Raw genomic sequence first — 17696 nt, 5'->3', positions numbered from 1 at the left:
CCACACAGCCACTCGCTCACCCTCCCTGCCCCGGTGGGATGGGGGAGAGAATCGGAAGGGCAAAAGTAAGAAAACTCGTGGGTTGAGATAAGAACAGTTTAATAACTGAAATATAATAATAATAATAATAGTAATAAAAATTGTAATGAAAATGAGAATGAGAGACAGAAACAAAACCCGGGAAAAAAAACAAGTGATGCAACCGCTCACCACCCGCCAACTGATGCCCAGCCAGCAACTGCTGCCACCTGGCCAACTCCCCCCAGACAGCATGATGTCATATGGTATGGAATACCCCTTTGGTCAGTTTGGGTCAGCTGTCCTGGCTGTGCTCCCTCCCAGCTTCTTGTGCACCTGGCAGAGCATGGGAAGATGAAAAGCCCTTGACTAGTGTAAGCAGTACTTAGCAACAACTAAAACATCAGTGTGTTATCAGCATTATTCTCATCCTAAATCCAAAACACAGCACTATGTCAGCTACTAGGAGGAAAATTAACTCTATCCCAGCCAAAACCAGGACACTAGTAAAAATATTATTCCTTAATTTTAAAGCTGTTGCCTTTAAGCTGGAAATATTTTGTTTCTGTTTAGTCTTTGATTTTTCTTGAATTAATATTTTAACTTTTTTTTTTCTCTTAAAAGCAAAAAAATCTAAAGGTCAGGTAGCTGCAGAGAACACTTGGTTCTTGTTGCTTATTGAGCAGGAGAAAATCATACCACAGAATGGTTGTTAGGAGTAGCACTAGTCCCAGAAAACTTGCTGAATGTTAGTGTGGCTTAAGTGTTCTTTATATTTTGGGAGCAGTCACTGTTGTAACAGGTATCATATTCTATTGCACTTCTTACCTGATAAGAGCATAGGTCATAAAACTATAAAGGTTATTGTTTGCTTGTGTGATAAAACTCATCAACACACCCACAAAGGAGTGCAGGCACACAGTGGCGGGTGGAAGACCCCAAAAAATACCCTGCCAAGCCCATTACAGGACAGCCATCAGCCCATCAAAGGCCAACCTTGACAAGCCCAGAGGAGCGCAGGAGCACAATGGCAGGTGGGGAACCCAAATTCCAGACTCAAAGAAATGTACACCCTGTCCAGACCATTCTCAGGGCTGTCCCAGGTAAGTCATGAGCTCCGTTGTCCAGGTGTGAAACCCATCAAGATGGTCAACACCAGAGCACGCTTTGGACTGGTGTATATGTGTGTGTTACTGCCTAGGGGTATTGGACACATTATGGGATGCAGGGGAAGAGCATTTTGGGATTGCACAGGATTTATTATGGGATGTTTAGGGGAGGAACCAAAGGCAGGAAAAGGAATGGATTTAAGTGATTTGGAGAGGAACAAGCATGAGAAAATAATGGGATACAGGGGATAAAAAGGGCCAGTTGCATATAAACAGCTCTTGTTCAGTATACTTGCCTGGCCATGCCCTGTACCTGATCAGCTCCATCTGTCCTGTCTCTTTATTAAGCTCTGCCTTCAACTATTTTCTGGTAAGGGGTTCTTTATTCTATGTGCATGTGTGTGTATGGGAGTCTGTGGTGCCAGCAAGTGTAGGTGTGCGAGTGTATGACTGTTAGTGAAGATCAAGCTGGACTCGCTGTTGAGTAGGTGGAAGTGACCTGGGGTCCAGGTCTCTAAGGGCCAGCTCTGGGTGTGAGAGCACCTGTGTGTTTGTAAGGCAGAGAGCATGGGGGGTGGGGGGGCGGCTATGGGGGGCCAGGGGTTTCATGGCCAATGCTGTGCATGTGTGTGTGCGCATGCATGTGTGTGAGACAGTCTATACCAGCAACTGGAGTGGGGTTGCAGCTTTGGGGGCTTGTATGTTCAGGTGCCAGCAACTGGGGAGACTGGGATCCAGGGGCCAGCTACTGGGCAGACTGAGTGTCTGAGGTAAACTGCTGGAGGGGCTTCACTTTGTACATATGTATATTTTCTCTCACTAGTGAACCTCTATCTTGCTCAGCCAGAGAGGGGAGCAGGATGCGGCCACTGGTGCTGTCTGTGTTCATGGAAGTACTCTGAATGTCTGTCTGTGATCTGTGTGGCTGGCCTTGTACATATGTGGTGTATACATGTGCTCTGTGTGTGTGTGTGTACGTGCCTACTGGGAGTAAATTTGTAGCCTCAGTACTGGTTGTACTTGGTGCATGGAGTTGCAGCAACCTTGCCTCTCAGGCTGTTGGATCCGGCACGATATACTTTCCTTTAATAGGCATAGATAGTTCTTCCAAAGGTTAGTTGAATCTGACACATTAAAAAATAAGCTTAATATACATAAAAAACATTTCTGTCAGTAGTGCCTTGTTAGTTTCTGTGGTGGGTTAACCTTGGACTGCGACCAGACGCCCACCCAGCTGCGCTCTCACTCCACATCTTCAACAGAAAAGTGGGGAGAAAATTAGAAGAAAAAGCTAGTGGGTTGTGATAAAGACAGGGAGATCACTTAATGATTACCATCACTGGCAAAATGTATTTGACTTGGGGAAAATTAATTTAGAATCATAGAATGCTTTGGGTTGGAAGGGACCTTTAGAGGTCATCTAGCCCAACCCCCCTGCAGTGAGCAGGGACAGCTTTAACTAGATCAGGTTGCTCAGAGCCCCATCCAACCTGACCTTGAATGTTTCCAGGGATGGGGCCTCCACTACCTCTCTGGGCAACCTCTTCCAGTGCTTCACCACCCTCATTGTAAAAAATTTCTTCCTTATATCCAGTCTAAATATACCCTCCTTTAGTTTAAATCCATTATTCCTTGTCCTGTCACAACAGGCCTTACTAAAAAGATTGTCCCCATCCTTCCTATAGGCCCCCTTTAAGTACTGGAAGGCCTCAATAAGGTCTCCTCGCAGCCTTCTCTTCTCCAGGCTGAACAACTCCAACTCTCTCAGCCTGGCCTCATAGGAGAGGTGCTCCAGCCCTCGGATCATTTTGGTGGCCCTCTTCTGGACCCGCTCCAGCATGTCCACGTCCTTCTTGTGCTGAGGGCCCCAGAGCTGGACGCAGTACTCCAGGTGGGGTCTTACCAGAGCAGAGTAGAGAGGCAGAATCACCTCCCTCGACCTGCTGGCCACGCTTCTTTTGATGCAGCCCAGGATACGGTTGGCTTTCTGTGCTGCAAGTGCACATTGCCGGCTCATGTCCAGCTTTTCATCTACCAGTACCCCCAAGTCCTTCTCCGCAGGGCTGCTCTCAATCTCTTTATCCCCCAACCTGTATTGATATCGGGGGCTGCCCCGACCCATGTGCAGGACCTTGCACTTGGCCTTGTTGAACCTCATGAGGTTCACACAGGCCCACCTCTCCAGCTTGTCCAGGTCCCTCTGGATAACATCTTGTCCTCCTTGTGTGTCAACGGCACCACTCAGCTTGGTGTCGTCTGCAAACTTGCTGAGGGTGCACTCGATCCCACTGTCTATGTCATTGATGAAGTTATTAAACAGCACTGCTCCCAGTACGGACCCCTGAGGGACTCCACTTGTCGCTGGTCTCCGTCTGGATTTCGAGCCGTTGACCACTACCCTCTGGATGCGACCATCCAGCCAATTCCTTATCCACCCAACAGTCCACCCATCAAACCCATATCTCTCCAATTTAGAGAGAAGGATGCTGTGGGGGACTGTGTCGAAGGCTTTACAGGAATCCAAGCAGATGACATCCATTGCTTTTCCCTTGTCCACTGATGCAGCCACTCCTTCATAGAAAGCCACTAGGTTGGTCAGGCAGGACTTGGCCTTGGTGAAGCCGTGCTGGCTGGCTGTCTAGCATCACCTCCCTGTCCTCCATGTGCTTGAGCATAGCTTCTAGGAGGATCTGCTCCATGATCTTCCCAGGCACAGAGGTGAGGCTGACAGGTCGGTAGTTCCCAGGGTCCTCCTTTCTTCCCTTTTTAAAAGTGGGCACAACATTCCCCTTCTTCCAGTCAGCAGGGACTTCACCTGACTGCCATGACTTTTCAAATATCATGGAGAGTGGCTTGGCAACTACATGAGCCAATTCCCTCAGGACTCTGGGGTGCATCTCATCAGGTCCCATAGACTTGTGTACATTGAGGTTCCTCAGGTGGTCTCGAACCTGATCTTCCCTTACAGTGGGAGGGGCTTTACCCCCCTGGTCCCCATCTTGCAGTCCATCAACTCAGGAGGGGTGAGGAGAGAGGTTGCCGGTGCAGACTGAGGCAAAGAAGTTGTTGACTACCTCCGCCTTCTCCTCGTCCGTTGATACTAGGTCGCCATTCTCGTTCATCAGGGCGGGGTACGCTTTCTTTAACCTTCCTTTTCTGGTTGACATACCTCTAGAAGCCCTTCTTGTTATTCTTTACATCCCTTGCCAAATTCAGCTCCAGCTGCACCTTGGCCTTCCTGACCCCCTCCCTACACAACCAGGCCGTTTCCCTGTATTCCCCCCAGGACACCTGTTCCTGCTTCCACTGCCTGTGCAGTTCCCTCTTGCTCTTTAGCTTGACCAGCAGGTCTCGACTCAGCCATGCTGGTCTCTTCCCTTCCTTGCCTGATTTTTTACACTTGGGGACTGAGAGCTCTTGTGCTCTATGGAAGGTGTCCTTAAAGATCTGCCAGCTCTGTTCTGTTCCCCTGTCCCTGAGGACCGTTTCCCAGGGGGTCCTTCTGACTAACTCCTTGAAGAGCTGGAAGTTTGCTTTCCTAAAATTTAGGGTCCTGACTGTATTCCTCGCTTTTCCCATGTCCCTCAGGAGCATGAACTCCACCAGCGCGTGATCACTGCAGCCCAGGCTGCCTTCAGTCTTGACATCACCGATGAGCTCACTTGCATTGGTGACCATCAGATCCAGTATCGCATCCTGTCGGGTAGGGGTGTCTATTACCTGTCTTAGGAAGTTGTGGTCTATGCATTCCAGGAATCTCCTGGATTGCTTACAGCTCACCGTGTTGCTTTTCCAGCAAATGTCGGGGTGGTTGAAGTCCCCCAGCAGAACGAGAGTCTGCAAGCACAAAGCATCCCGGAGCTGGAGGAAGAAGGCTTCGTCAGTAGGCTCCTCTTGATCAGGTGGCCTGTAGTAGGCAAGAACCACAAGGTTCCCTTTGTAACCTCTGTCTGTAATTCTTATCCATAAGCTTTCGACCTGCTTGTGGCTATTCTTCAGGGACAGCTCTTCACACTGTATCCATTTCTTTATGTAGAGGGCAACGCCTCCGCCCCTCCTTCCTCGCCTGTCCCTTCTGAACAGCCTGTAGCCATCGATAGCCACATTCCAGTTGTGGGATTTGTCCCACCAGGTTTCAGTTATGGCAATGAGGTCGTAGCTTTCTAGTAGCACAGCAGCTTCCAACTCCTCCTGTTTGTTCCCCATGCTGCGTGCGTTCGTGTAGAGGCATTTCATCTGGGCTGTTGGCCTTGTCACCTTCTTAGTGGAACACCCTTTGTTTCCCTTGGGGTGTTTCACGGAGGTTTCCTTGTTAGCTCCTAGTACCTCAGGAGCCCTGAGCTCATCTCCGCAAGACTTCGACTGTGCTGCGGTGTTCCCAGCACGCCTCTGGGCAACAGGTTGAGGCTAGCACCCCGTCCCATTGTCAAAAAACCCAAAGTTGTGACGGTGGCACCAGCCACGGAGCCATGTATTAAGAGATTGGATCTGCCTGTTCCTTCCAGTGTCACCTTGCACAACTGGAAGGAGGGAGGAAAAAATAACCTGTGCCCCAGATTCCCTCACTAAGTGTCCCAAGGCCCTGAAGTCTCTTTTAATCACCCTTGGGCTACGTAGTGCAACTTCATCACCACCCACGTGGAGGTCAGAGCATGGTTCCACCAGTCTATCTCTTGCTCACACTCCCTGATGCTCTGTAGCCTGTCTACTTCCTCTCTTAGCTCTGCTACTAGGCCGAGTAGATAGTCCACCTGGTCACAGCGTACACAGCTGTTTCCCTCTACTGCCATCTGTTCCCAGAGCAAGCTGGTGGCACTCCCTGCAGCCGGAGACCTGGACGGCTGTGTGTTTCCCTGGGAGCTCAGTCTGGGTAGATACATCCTTTCTGGCTAGTGCGGAGGATACAGCCTTCCGCCAGGTGGATACCATGGCCATGCCTAAGCTCCCTCTCACCAGCTGAACTTTCTGAACTTACCTCTTGAGCTGGCAGAGAGACTTCGCCTTCCCTGCACACCCCGCCTTCACGAACTGCTCCGCAAACTGCTGCGCCATGCCCTTCTGATGCGCCACACCCTTCTGACATGCCACGCCCTGTTTGCCCCGCTCCTGGTCGCTTGCGCTCCCTAGGGGCTGCTTTTGTATGTGAGGTGGTTTGGCCACCATCACTCCTCTCCCCGCCCACGCTGAGTCAGACCTGCTGCTTGTCAGTAGCTCACTCTTTCCTGCTCTGGGGGGGGGGCTGGGGTGCCCTCTCTCTCCCTGTGCTTTTGCCTCCACAGTTTTTGACGACTTAGGAAGGGTCCCTGGGCATGATCCTCCGCTCCAGAGCCCTTTGCCTCAGTGTCTTCTGTTGTCATAAGGAGAGCAGAGCATTGGATGTTGTTTACCTGGACTTGAGCAAAGTCTTCGACACTGTTTCCCAGAGCCTTCTCGTGGACAAACTGGCAAGATACAGACCGGATGGGTGGTCTGCAAGATGGGTAGGAAACTGGCAAACAGGCTGCTCTCAGAGGGTGGTTATCAATGGTTTTTACTCAGGCTGGCAGCTTGTCACAAGTGAGGTCCCCCAGGGATCAATACTGGGCCTCATGCTGTTCAACATAGAATCATAGAATCATAGAATCATAGAATCCTTTAGGTTGGAGAAGACCTTTAAGATCATCCAGTCCAACCATTAACCTAACAATACCAAGTCCACTCTAAACCAATCAAGGGTAGACTGGACTAAACCATGTCCTGAAGTGCCACATCTACCCGTTTTTTGAACACTTAGAGGGATGGTGACTCCACCACCTCTCTGGGCAGCCCATTCCAATTCCTGACCACCCTTTCCGTAAAGAAATTTTTCCTAATTTCCAACCTAAACCTCCCCTGGCACAGCTTAAGCCCATTTCCTCTCGTCCTATCGCTAACTACTTGGGAGAAGAGACCAACACCCACCTCGCTACAACCTCCTTTCAGGTAGTTGTAGAGAGCGATAAGGTCTCACCTCAGCCTCCTCTTCTCCAGGCTAAACAATCCCAGTTCCCTCAGCCGCTCCTCATAAGACCTGTGCTCTAGACCCTTCACCAGCCTTGTTGCCCTTCTCTGAACACGCTCCAGCACCTCAATGTCTTTTTTGTATTGAGGGGCCAAAACTGGACACAGTATTCCAGGCGCGGCCTTACCAGCGCCGAGTACAGGGGGACAATCACCTCCCTGCTCCTGCTGGCCACACTATTCCTGATACAGGCCAGGATGCTGTTGGCCTTCTTGGCCACCTGGGCACACTGCTGGCTCATGTTCAGCCGGCTGTCGACCAACACCCCCAGGTCCTTTTCAGCCAGGCAGATTTCCAGCCACTCTTCCCCAAGCCTGTAGTGTTGCATGGGGTTGTTGTGACCCAAGTGCAGGACCTGACACTTAGCCTTGTTAAACCTCATACAGTTGGCCTCGGCCCATCGATCCAGCCTGTCCAGGTCCCTCTGCAGGGCCATCCTACCCTCCAGCAGATCGACACTCCCACCCAGTTTGGTGTCGTCTGCAAACTTACTGAGGGCGCACTCAATCCCCTCATCCAGATCATTGATAAAGGTATTAAACAAGGCTGGCCCCAAAACGGAGCCCTGGGGAACACCGCTCGTGACCGGCTGCCAACTGGACTTAACTCCATTTACAACTACTCTCTGGGCTCGGCCACCCAACCCGTTTTTTACCCAGCGAAGACTACGCCCGTCCAAGCCATGAGCTGCCAGCTTCCCAAGGAGAATATTGTGGGAGACGGTGTCAAAAGCTTTGCTAAAGTCCAGGTAAATGACATCCACAGCCTTTCCCTTGTCCACTAGGTGGGTCACCAGGTCATAAAAGGAGATCAGGTTAGTCAAGCAGGACCTGCCTTTCATGAACCCATGCTGTCTGGGCCTGATCCCCTGGTTGACCTGCACGTGCCTGCTGAGCGCACTCAAGATGAACCTCTCCATAATCCTTCCCGGCACTGAGGTCAGGCTGACAGGCCTGTAGTTTCCCGGGTCCTCCTTCCGGCCCTTCTTGTAGATGGGCATCACGTTGTCAAGCCTCCAGTCATCAGGGTCCTCCCCTGTTAACAAGAACTGCTGACAGATGATGGAAAGTGGATTGGAAAGCTCCTCCGCCAGCTCCCTCAGTACTCTTGGGTGGATCCCATGTGGCCCCATAGATTTGTGAGCATCCAGGTGGCATAGCAGGTCATTAACTGCTTCCTCCTGGACTATGAGGGCTCCATTCTTGTCCCCATCCCTATCCTCTAGCTCAGGGGCCTGAGTACCCTGGGGATGAGTGGTCTGGCTTTTAAACACAGAGGCAAAGAAGGCGTTAAGTACCTCAGCCTTTTCCTTGTCCTCTTCATAAATGATCTGGATGATGGGATTGAAAGCATCCTCACCAAGTTTGCTGATTACACCAAAGTGGGTGGTCAGGTGGACACGTCAGAAGGGAGAGATATCTTACAGTGAGACCTGGACAGGTTGGAAGAGTGGGCTAGCAAGAGCAGTATGAAGTTTAGCAAAGACAAGTTCAAGGTCCTGCACCTGGGACGACATAACCAAAGAGCCTGGTTATGTTATTTTGGCTGGGATAGAGTTAATTTTCTTCATAAAAGTTAGTATGAGGCTATATTTTGGATTTGTGCTGAAAACAGTGTTGATAATACAAGGATCTTTTAGTTATTGCTGAGCAGTGCTTACACAGAGTCAAGGCCTTTTCTGCTTCTCACACTGCCCCGCCAGCAAGTAGGCTGGGGATGCACAAGAAGTTGGGAGGGGACGTAGCTGGGACAGCAGACCCCAACTGACCAAAGGGGTATTCCATACCATATGACATCATGCTCAGCATATAAAGCTGGGGGAAGAAGAAGGAAGGGGAGGACATTTGGAGTGATGGCATTTGTCTTTCCAAGTAACTGTTACTTATGATGGAGCCCTGCTTCCTGGAGGTGGCTGAACATCTGCCTGCTGATGGGAACTAGTGAATGAATTCCTTGTTTTGCTTTGCTTGTGTGCGTGGCTTTTGCTTTACCTATTAAACTGTCTTTATCTCAACCCATGAGTTTTCGCACTTTTACCCTTCCAATTGTCTCCCCTATCCCACTGCGTAGGGGTAGTGAATGAGTGGCTGTGTGGTGCTCAGTTGCTGGCTGGGGTTAAACCACGACACCGGTACAGGCTAGGAACTGTGTGGCTGGGGAGCAGCCTTGCTGAAAGGGACCTGGTGGGCAAGAAGCTTAACATGAGTCAGCAGTGTGCTGCAGCAGCAACAAAGGAAAATCGTATTTATTACTAGCATTACTAACAGAGATAGAGATGTGATCATCTCACTCTATTCAGCGCTTGTCAGGCCTCACCTGGAGTACTGTGTCCAGTTCTGGTTCTCACAATTCAAGAAAGACATGGAGAGATTGTAGTAGGTCCAAAGGAGGGCCACGAAGGCTAGAGAACCTGCCCTATGAGGAGAGACTGAAGGAGTTGGTCTTTTCTCCCTGGAGAAGAGAAGGCTCAAGGGGAATGTCATCACAGTATTCTAGTACTTAAAGGGTGGCTACAAAGAGGATGGAGGCTCTCTTTTCACAAGGAGCCACATGGAGAAGACAAGGGACAAGTTATACCGGGAGAGGTTTCATCTCGATTTAGGAAAAAAATTTTTTACAGTGAGAATAATCAGTCACTGAAACAATCCCCAAGGATGTGGCAGAGTCCCCCATCACAGGAGGTTTTCAAGATGTGATTGGATAGGGTGCTAGATAATCTCATCTAGGCTCCCTTTCCCATGAAAGGTTGGACCAGATGATCATTTGAGGTCCCTTCCAACCTTGGCTGTTCCATGATTCTATGAAATATTCTGCTAAACCAATATTGTTCAGAAAGTGGAAATCAAACTCCTTTAAAGCTAAAAACCATAAGAGGGCCAATAAAATAGGAAGAAAAAGTATATTTGGTAGACTGAGGAAAATTGTGAGGAATGAATAAGCGTAGAGAGGCTTTAAAACATGATAGTCTTTAAATCTATGTGAAGCAAAAGGCTTCTAACAGGGTTAGAGGGGGCAGTTCAGGAAGACAGTTATTGTAGAGAAGCTCAGTTTTCTCTGTATTGGTCATCTGCAAATGACTGCAAATATTTGGTTTCTTAAACTCATCACATCATATCTCTTAACTGAAATTATTATGGTGAAGAAGAAGAGAGGTCTAGCTAACCATTTTAAGCAGGGACAAGCAGTGAAAAGGAGAGGTAACTATTTCTGTTCAGGACCAAATGTAAACTTGGAGGTGAATGGTTTTCATATCACTAATACTGACAACTCTATGAGATACCTAGTCCCAGTAGAACTTCAATTTTTTCATGGTGGTTGTTTTTGATCACACTGTCTTTACCTGTTAATTACTATTACTGCACTAACAAGTTAAAAGATGAGGCACTTGTGTGCTGGGATAGCAGAGCTGATTTGTACTCCAGATATTTTAACATGTTTTTTCAGCTATGTAAGCATGCACATGGTAGAAATGGAGTGCATATGCTGAACTAGAGCTCTATATAGCATCTTTTTACTGGCAAATATGGATCCCACTGGTGTGCAATCTGTGCTTATCTTTTCCAAAAAGGTCTTTGGATCACTCATTTATGTGTTTATATCCTAAATATGTATCGGGGGGATAGTGCCTGTGTTGAATATTATAACAAAATAGGATCTACCTCTTTCTCCTGAAGTAAATGTTTACTCCTTTTTCTGATATAACTTCTGTGGTTGCCTTAGCATTAGTATTTAAAATATCTTGATGTTTGTCCTGGTTTTGGCTGGGATAGAGTTAATTTTCTTCCTAGTAGCTGGCATAGTGCTGTGTTTTGGATTTAGGATGAGAAGAATGTTGATAACACACTGATGTTTTAGCTGTTGCTAAGTAGTGCTTACACTAGTCAAGAACTTTTCAGCTTCCCATGCTCTGCCAGGTACACAAGAAACTGGGAGGGGGCACAGCCAGAATAGTTGATCCAAACTGCCCAAAGGGCTATTCCATACCATATGACGTCATGCTCAGTATGTAAACTGGGCGGGGGGGGTTGGCCGGGGAGCAGCGATTGCTGCTCGGGAACTGTCTGGGTGTCAGTCGGTGGGTGGTGAGGAATTGCATTGTGCATCACTTGCTTTTGGTATTATTATTATTATCATTATTATATTATTTTTATCATTACTATTTTACTTTATTTCAATTATTAAACTGTTCTTATCTCAACCTAGGCGTGTTTCTCACTCTTAGTCTTCCGATTCTGTCCCCCATCCCATCGGGGTAGGGGGAGTGAGCGAGCGGCTGCGTGGTGCTTAGTTGCTGGCTGGGGCTAAACCACGACAATGTTGTTAAAATATGCTTTACTAAAAATGCTCAGGTGGGCAATGAAGTGTTTGCATTATGAAGGCAGTAGGTTCTACAACTGATTGTAGTTGTTTAACTTTATGGTGTTTTGATCTAGTCTGTTAAGTCTCCCTCTCTAATAAGTAAATAATATTGGAGTTTCAATATGGGAAACAAATCGCTCAGTTGAGGTTCTTTTTGTCTACATTGGCACAGAGTGAAGATAGTTCAAGTCCCAAGAGGCAACGCCTTTCTCATTCAGTCTTTGACTATACAGTGGCATCACCAACTGCATCACCGCCAATACGACCATGGGAGATGGCATCAAATAGGCAGCCTCCTTTGACTCGGTCCAACCAACATCACTTCTCCGGGGAACGCTGCAGCACACCTGCACGAAGTAGGAGGAGGTAAGCAAGCTATTTAGGTTAGGGACCAGTTTCTTTTTCTCTCTATTGTCAACTCAGGGGAAGCCTATTTCAGGCAATGCTGAATAGTATTTATTATACAATAAATATTCTAATGCTTCTTTTGACTTTTTTTGACTAAATTATAAGTGCAACAGAAAACTCTGTTTTGAAAGTAATTTAAGTTCTTGCATCTTCCAATAATTTGTAAGACTAGAGAGAATCTGGAGAAGAGAATGCTTATTAACATTTTTTGTTATGAGCTGGCTTCTTTCTCTCATTCTGAGAGAACTAAGCATTTAAAAAAATGGGAAGGAGGGAATTGTGGTGGGTTGACCTTGGCTAGCTGCCAGGTGCCCACCAAGCCACTCTATCACTCCACCTCCTCAGTAGGACAGGGGGAGAAAAATATGACTGAAAGCTCATGGGTCAAGATGAGGACAGGGACATCACTCAGCAATTACAGTCACGGGCAAAACAAACTCAGCTTGTGGAAATTAATTTAATTTGTTGCCAGTTAAACAGAGTAGGATAATGAGAAATAAGAACATATCTGAAAATACCATCCCCCCACCTCTCCCTTCTTCCCAGGCTCAACTTCACTTCTGACTCTTCTACCTCCTCCCCCCTAGCAGAACAGGCATATGCGGAATGGGGGTTGTGGTCAATTCATAATGCTTTGTGTCTGATACTCATTCCTCCTTGCTCTCTTCCCCTGCTCCAGCATGGGGTCCCTCCCACAGGAGACAGCCCTTCATGAACTTCTCCAATGTGGGTCCTTTCCATGGACTGCAGTTCTTCATGATCTCCTCTCCATGGGGGTCACAGGTCCTGCCAGGAACTTGCTCGTGTGTGAGCTCTCTATGGGCTGCAGCTTCCTTCAGGGCACATCCACCTGCTGTGTCGTAGGGTCCTCCACGGGCTTCAGGGTGGATATCTGCTCCACCGTGGACCTCCATGGGCTGAAGGGGGACAACCTGTGTCATCACCATGGTCCTCACCGCAGGCTGCAAGGGAATCTCTGCTTCAGTGTCTGGAGCACCTCCTCCCCCTCCTTCTTCACTGACCTTGGTTGTCTTCAGAGTTTCTCTCACATATTCTCACTCCTGTCTCCCAGCTGCTGTTGCACAGCATTTTTTACCCTTTCTTAAATATGTTATCACAGAGGCGCTACCAATGTTACTGATTGGCTCAGCTTTGGCCAGCCTTGGAGCTGGCTAGAACTGGCTCTGTCCAATATGGGGGAAGCTTCTGGCATCTTCTCACAGAAGCCACGTTTGCAGCCCCTCTGCTACCAAAACCTTGCCATGTAAACACAATACAGGAATAAAAACCTATTTATTGTCAGGGTGCTATTAAAAGCAATTAAGTTCCATATGTAGTGTTATATATGTTCACTGCACTCGCAACTCAGTCCTTGTCTTGCAAACAGCAAAGGTGAGGAAGACCTGACTGGAGGATACCATAGCATCATGTGGTTGCTGAGGTGGTTGGTTTGCATATTATAAAGATTACATTTTTGTTCTGTTTTTTAGTGTGTAGCTCATAAGACTCTCTGAGGCAGAGCTATTGGAATAAGCTTCCTTAGTCATGGAAGAATAGAGTTTTAGATGGCTATGTTGAACCATAGATGGCTATGTTGAACAACTTTGTCTGGATAAGAGTGTATAGGAAAGCATAAAAATAAAGATGACTTTTACTCTTCTATTTAATTATCCAAAGCAAAAGCTTTCAATTCCCCTCCCCCCATCTCTGCAATGTCTCAGAAATGTGTCCAAGTCATCTAATAAAAGTTTAAAGCTCACTGACCTCTGTTTACATCGCAGAAACACTATAGCTTGATTTCTACTAAAATGGAAGTATCTGCATTTTCATGACTGTAAAATGTTAGGTGAGATTGAAAAAACATAATTCTTTCTCCTCTGACTTCATAGATAAAATTTGTCAACCACGATAACATAGTGTTAGAAGGAATAGACTTAAACATGCTGGGTTTTGTTTCTTCTTCAAGTCCACATATCTGGAAGCTTTCAGTCCAAAGCATGAACATGGTATGGGTGTTCGTACAGCTGTCAGACCTAAGAAATTGGTTTGTTAACTCAAGCTTCTCTTTTCAGAATAACTGCTGCATGCCCTTTATACAGTTCTGTGCAGTGGTGACTCATAAATCTAGTTCACAAGGATGTTTTTATTTAGAAATGTTTTGAACTGGGCTGTTCAGAATGCGATGCATTTAGCATTTTTGCTTGTCATCTGACCAGTCTGCCCACATTTCTTTGCATCCTTCCATTACCATCTCTTGCTGGTGTGTGCCTGAGCTAATCTACATTCCCAGAATAGGATCATTGGGGGAGCACAGTTTATACACATCTGTGTACATGTTCTGCAGGAATCTGATTAAGTTTTATAGCACTGATCCTAAATCAGAGCTGATAAGCCCTAATGGATCAGAGCTTGATTCTTTGAGGTTGTTGTGAGTCATAGAATGATAGAATGGTTTCAATTGGAAAGGACCTTTAAAGATCATCTAGTCCAACACCCCTGCCATGGGCAGGGACATCTTTCACTAGATCAGGTTGCTCAAAGCCCTGTCCAACCTGACCTTGAACACTTCCAATGATGGGGCATCCACAACTTCTCTGGGCAACCTGTTCCAGTGTCTCACCACCCTCATCATAAAGTATTTCTTCCTTATATCCAATCTAGATCTACCCCCTTTGAGTTTAAAACCATTGCCCCTTGTCCTGTCACTACAGGCCCTGGCAAAAAGTCTCTCCGTCTTTCCTATAAAATCCCTTTATATATTGAAAGACCTAAATCAGGTCTCCCCAGAGCCTTCTTTTCTCCAGGCTGGACAACCCCAACTGTCTCAGCGTTTCTTCATAGCAGAGGTGCTCCAGCCCTTGGATCATTTTGGTGGCCCTCTTCTGGACCTGCTCCAACAGTTCCATGTCTTTCTTGTACTGGGGGCCCCAGAACTGGACACAGGACTCCAGGTAGGGTCCCATGAGAGAGGAGTAGAGGGGAGAATCACCTCCCTCGATCTGCTGGCCATGCTTCTTTTGATGCAGCCCAGGATATGGTTGGCTTTCTGGGCTGCAAGCACACGTTGCTGGCTCATGTCCAATTTTTCACCTACCAGTACCCCCAAGTCCTTCTCCTCAGGGCTGCTCTCAATCCCGTCATTCCCCAGTCTGTACTGTTTTGGGGGATTGCTTCAACCCATGTGCAGGACCTTGCACTTGGCCTTGTTGAACCTCATGAGGTTCACATGTGCCCACTTCTTGTCCAGGTCCCTCTGAATGGCATCCTGTCCCTCAGGCATGTCAACCGCACCACTCAGCTTGGTGTCATCTGCAAACTTGCTGAGGGTGCACTCAATCCCACTGTCTATTTCAGTGATGAAGATATTAAATAGTACTGGTCCTAGTACAGACCCTTGAGAAACACCACTCATCACTGATTTCCACTTGGACATTGAGACATTGACTATAACTCTTATGACACAGCCATCCAGCCTGTTCCTTATGCATCTAATAGTCCATCCGTCAACCCACGAATTTTACTTTTTTTTTTCTGATTCTCTCCCCCATCCCACTGGGGAGGGGGAGAGTGAGTGAACGGCTGTGTGGTGTTTAGCTGCCTGCTGGGTTAAACCACAACAGATACAATCACAATAGCATCTGAACAACTGTGGTAGTATCCTTCTCCTTCTCTCCCCCCCTTCAGTAACGAAACTGAGTGCAGCTTGAGAAATGTCAGGGTTATGTAGTGAGTTTCCAATAGGTTTCAGGGTGGTTTGATGATAGCAAAAGGAACGATGAAAGCTGACAACCTTGCATTCTGTTCCAGGCTGTGTTGGAAAGGATGTGCTCTAGTATTTGCAGACCCTTTCTGTTTCTTTCAGTTTGGCTCATTGAGCCTGTACCCAGGGTAGCACTAAAACCCATATAACTTGAACGATTCTACATGCAGTGGTTTGTTTATTTATTTGTAGAGATTGGAAGGCATGTTGTGGAATCAAACAGGGCACTGTGGGATGGTCTCTACTTAGTTTGTTCTACTGCAAAATTTATGAGAAATGCCATGTAAGTCACTTCATCCAAACTTTTTTTTATGGACAAGTTATTAATTGTGTGCCTCATGAGTACATTGTCAAATCCCATCTTTAAATTGCTTACTCAAAATAAGCAGATGTGCTAGCTTCAGTTGGTTTAAATGTCAGTTACCTATTGTAAAATAAAAATATTACCACAGTTGCAACTCATTAGGAGCCTCTAAAGATAATTTTTGTGAAGCACACAAGTAATGTAAATATGTGGAGGTCTACTGAAATTTGCATTCTTGTTTTAAGGGTTGCTGAATTTTTAGTTTAACAAGGGGAAGTGCAAAGTCCTGCACCTGGGGAGGAATAACCCCATGCACCAGTACATGCTGGGGGCTGAATGGCTGGAAAGCAGCTTGGCACGAAAGGACCTGGGGGTCCTGGTGGACACCAAGTTGAACATGAGCCAGCAATGCACTTTTGTGGTAAAGACGACCAATACTAACCTGGGCTGCATTAGGAGTGTTGCCAGCAGGTTGTGGTCTGAACAGTAATGGAATCTGACAACACGTTATAAAACAAAGCTTTATTGAGGCGATAGGAAAGATGAGCAACAACTGTGGAGAGTTAACCTTGACTGGCCACCAGGTGCCCACCAAGCTGCTCTATCACTTACCTCCTCAGCGGGACAGGGACGGGAGAAAATCAGATGAAAAACTTGTGAGTCGAGATAAAGGCAGTTTAATAAAGAAATGCAAAAGCCATGCATAGAAGCAAAGGAAACAAACAAGCAAATTATTCTCTACTTCCCATCAGGAGGCGATGTCCAGCCACTTCCTGGGAAATAGGGCCTCAGTATGCATAGCAGTTGCTTTGGAAGACAAACACCTTAATAGTGAATGCCCCCCCGCCTCCTCCTTTCTTTTAGCTTTTATTACTGACACAACATCATATGGTATGGAATATCTCTTTGGTCAGTTTGGGACAGCTGTCCTGCCCACCCCCAGCCTACTGGCCTTTGGGGGGGTTGGGGTTGGAGACATAGCCTTGGTGCTGTGTGAGCATTGCTTGGCAGTAGCCAAAACACTGGTGTGTTATCAACACCTTTCTAGCTACAAATGAGGGCTGCTATGGGGAAAGTTAACTCCTTCCCAGCCAGACCCAATACAATGACGCACCCATACGATGACTCACCAGATCACCAATAGCAAACACATGATTATAAGTGATGCCATGGCTCTGGTGGACTGCCAGGAACATTTGGTGTCTGGGTCATCTGGGAGCAACAGCCAATCATGCAAATGCCTTTTGAATGGGGGTGAAAGTCATGCCACCCCTTGGCTCCACCAATGGTAGTGTGATTTGAGAGACTCAAACTTTATATGGAATGTGGGCAGGACCCTGTCTATGCTTCCAAGGTCAACGGGCAGGGTGTCAGAGGGCAGGATGCTGGCAGTCTGTCTAGGCTAACAATAATTGTCAAGTGGCACAGTGTCACAGGTTGACAGAGGTATCCTTCCCCTCTACTCAGCATTGGTGAGGCCATGCCTGGATGTCATGGTTTAGCCCCAGCCAGCAACTAAGCACCACACAGCCGCTCGCTCACTCCCCCTGCCCCGATGGGATGGGGGAGAGAATCGGAGGAGTAAGAGTGAGAAAACTTCTGGGTTGAGATGAGAACAGTTTAATAGTTGAAATAAAGTAAAATAGTAATGATAATAATAGCAATATAATAATGATAATAATAATAATAATAATATAC

The 17696-nt window shown here is 47.2% G+C and overlaps 1 protein-coding gene across 1 annotated transcript in view; it reads left to right on the top strand.

Annotated features, from left to right (window-relative positions):
- Positions 1 to 17696, top strand: part of LOC142596499 (E3 ubiquitin-protein ligase RNF38-like) — a 248589-nt gene that overhangs the window by 170715 nt on the left and 60178 nt on the right. Inside the window, exon 3 of the mRNA XM_075725625.1 lies at positions 11699 to 11892. Within this exon, the coding sequence (XP_075581740.1) occupies positions 11699 to 11892 (194 nt within the window). The remainder of the gene's footprint in view (positions 1 to 11698; positions 11893 to 17696) is intronic.

Source organism: Pelecanus crispus, chromosome W, assembly GCF_030463565.1.
Source record: "Pelecanus crispus isolate bPelCri1 chromosome W, bPelCri1.pri, whole genome shotgun sequence".
Taxonomy (NCBI): domain Eukaryota; kingdom Metazoa; phylum Chordata; class Aves; order Pelecaniformes; family Pelecanidae; genus Pelecanus; species Pelecanus crispus.
The sequence above is the reverse complement of the archived record's forward strand: the minus strand, read 5'-3'. Positions and strand labels throughout refer to the sequence as shown.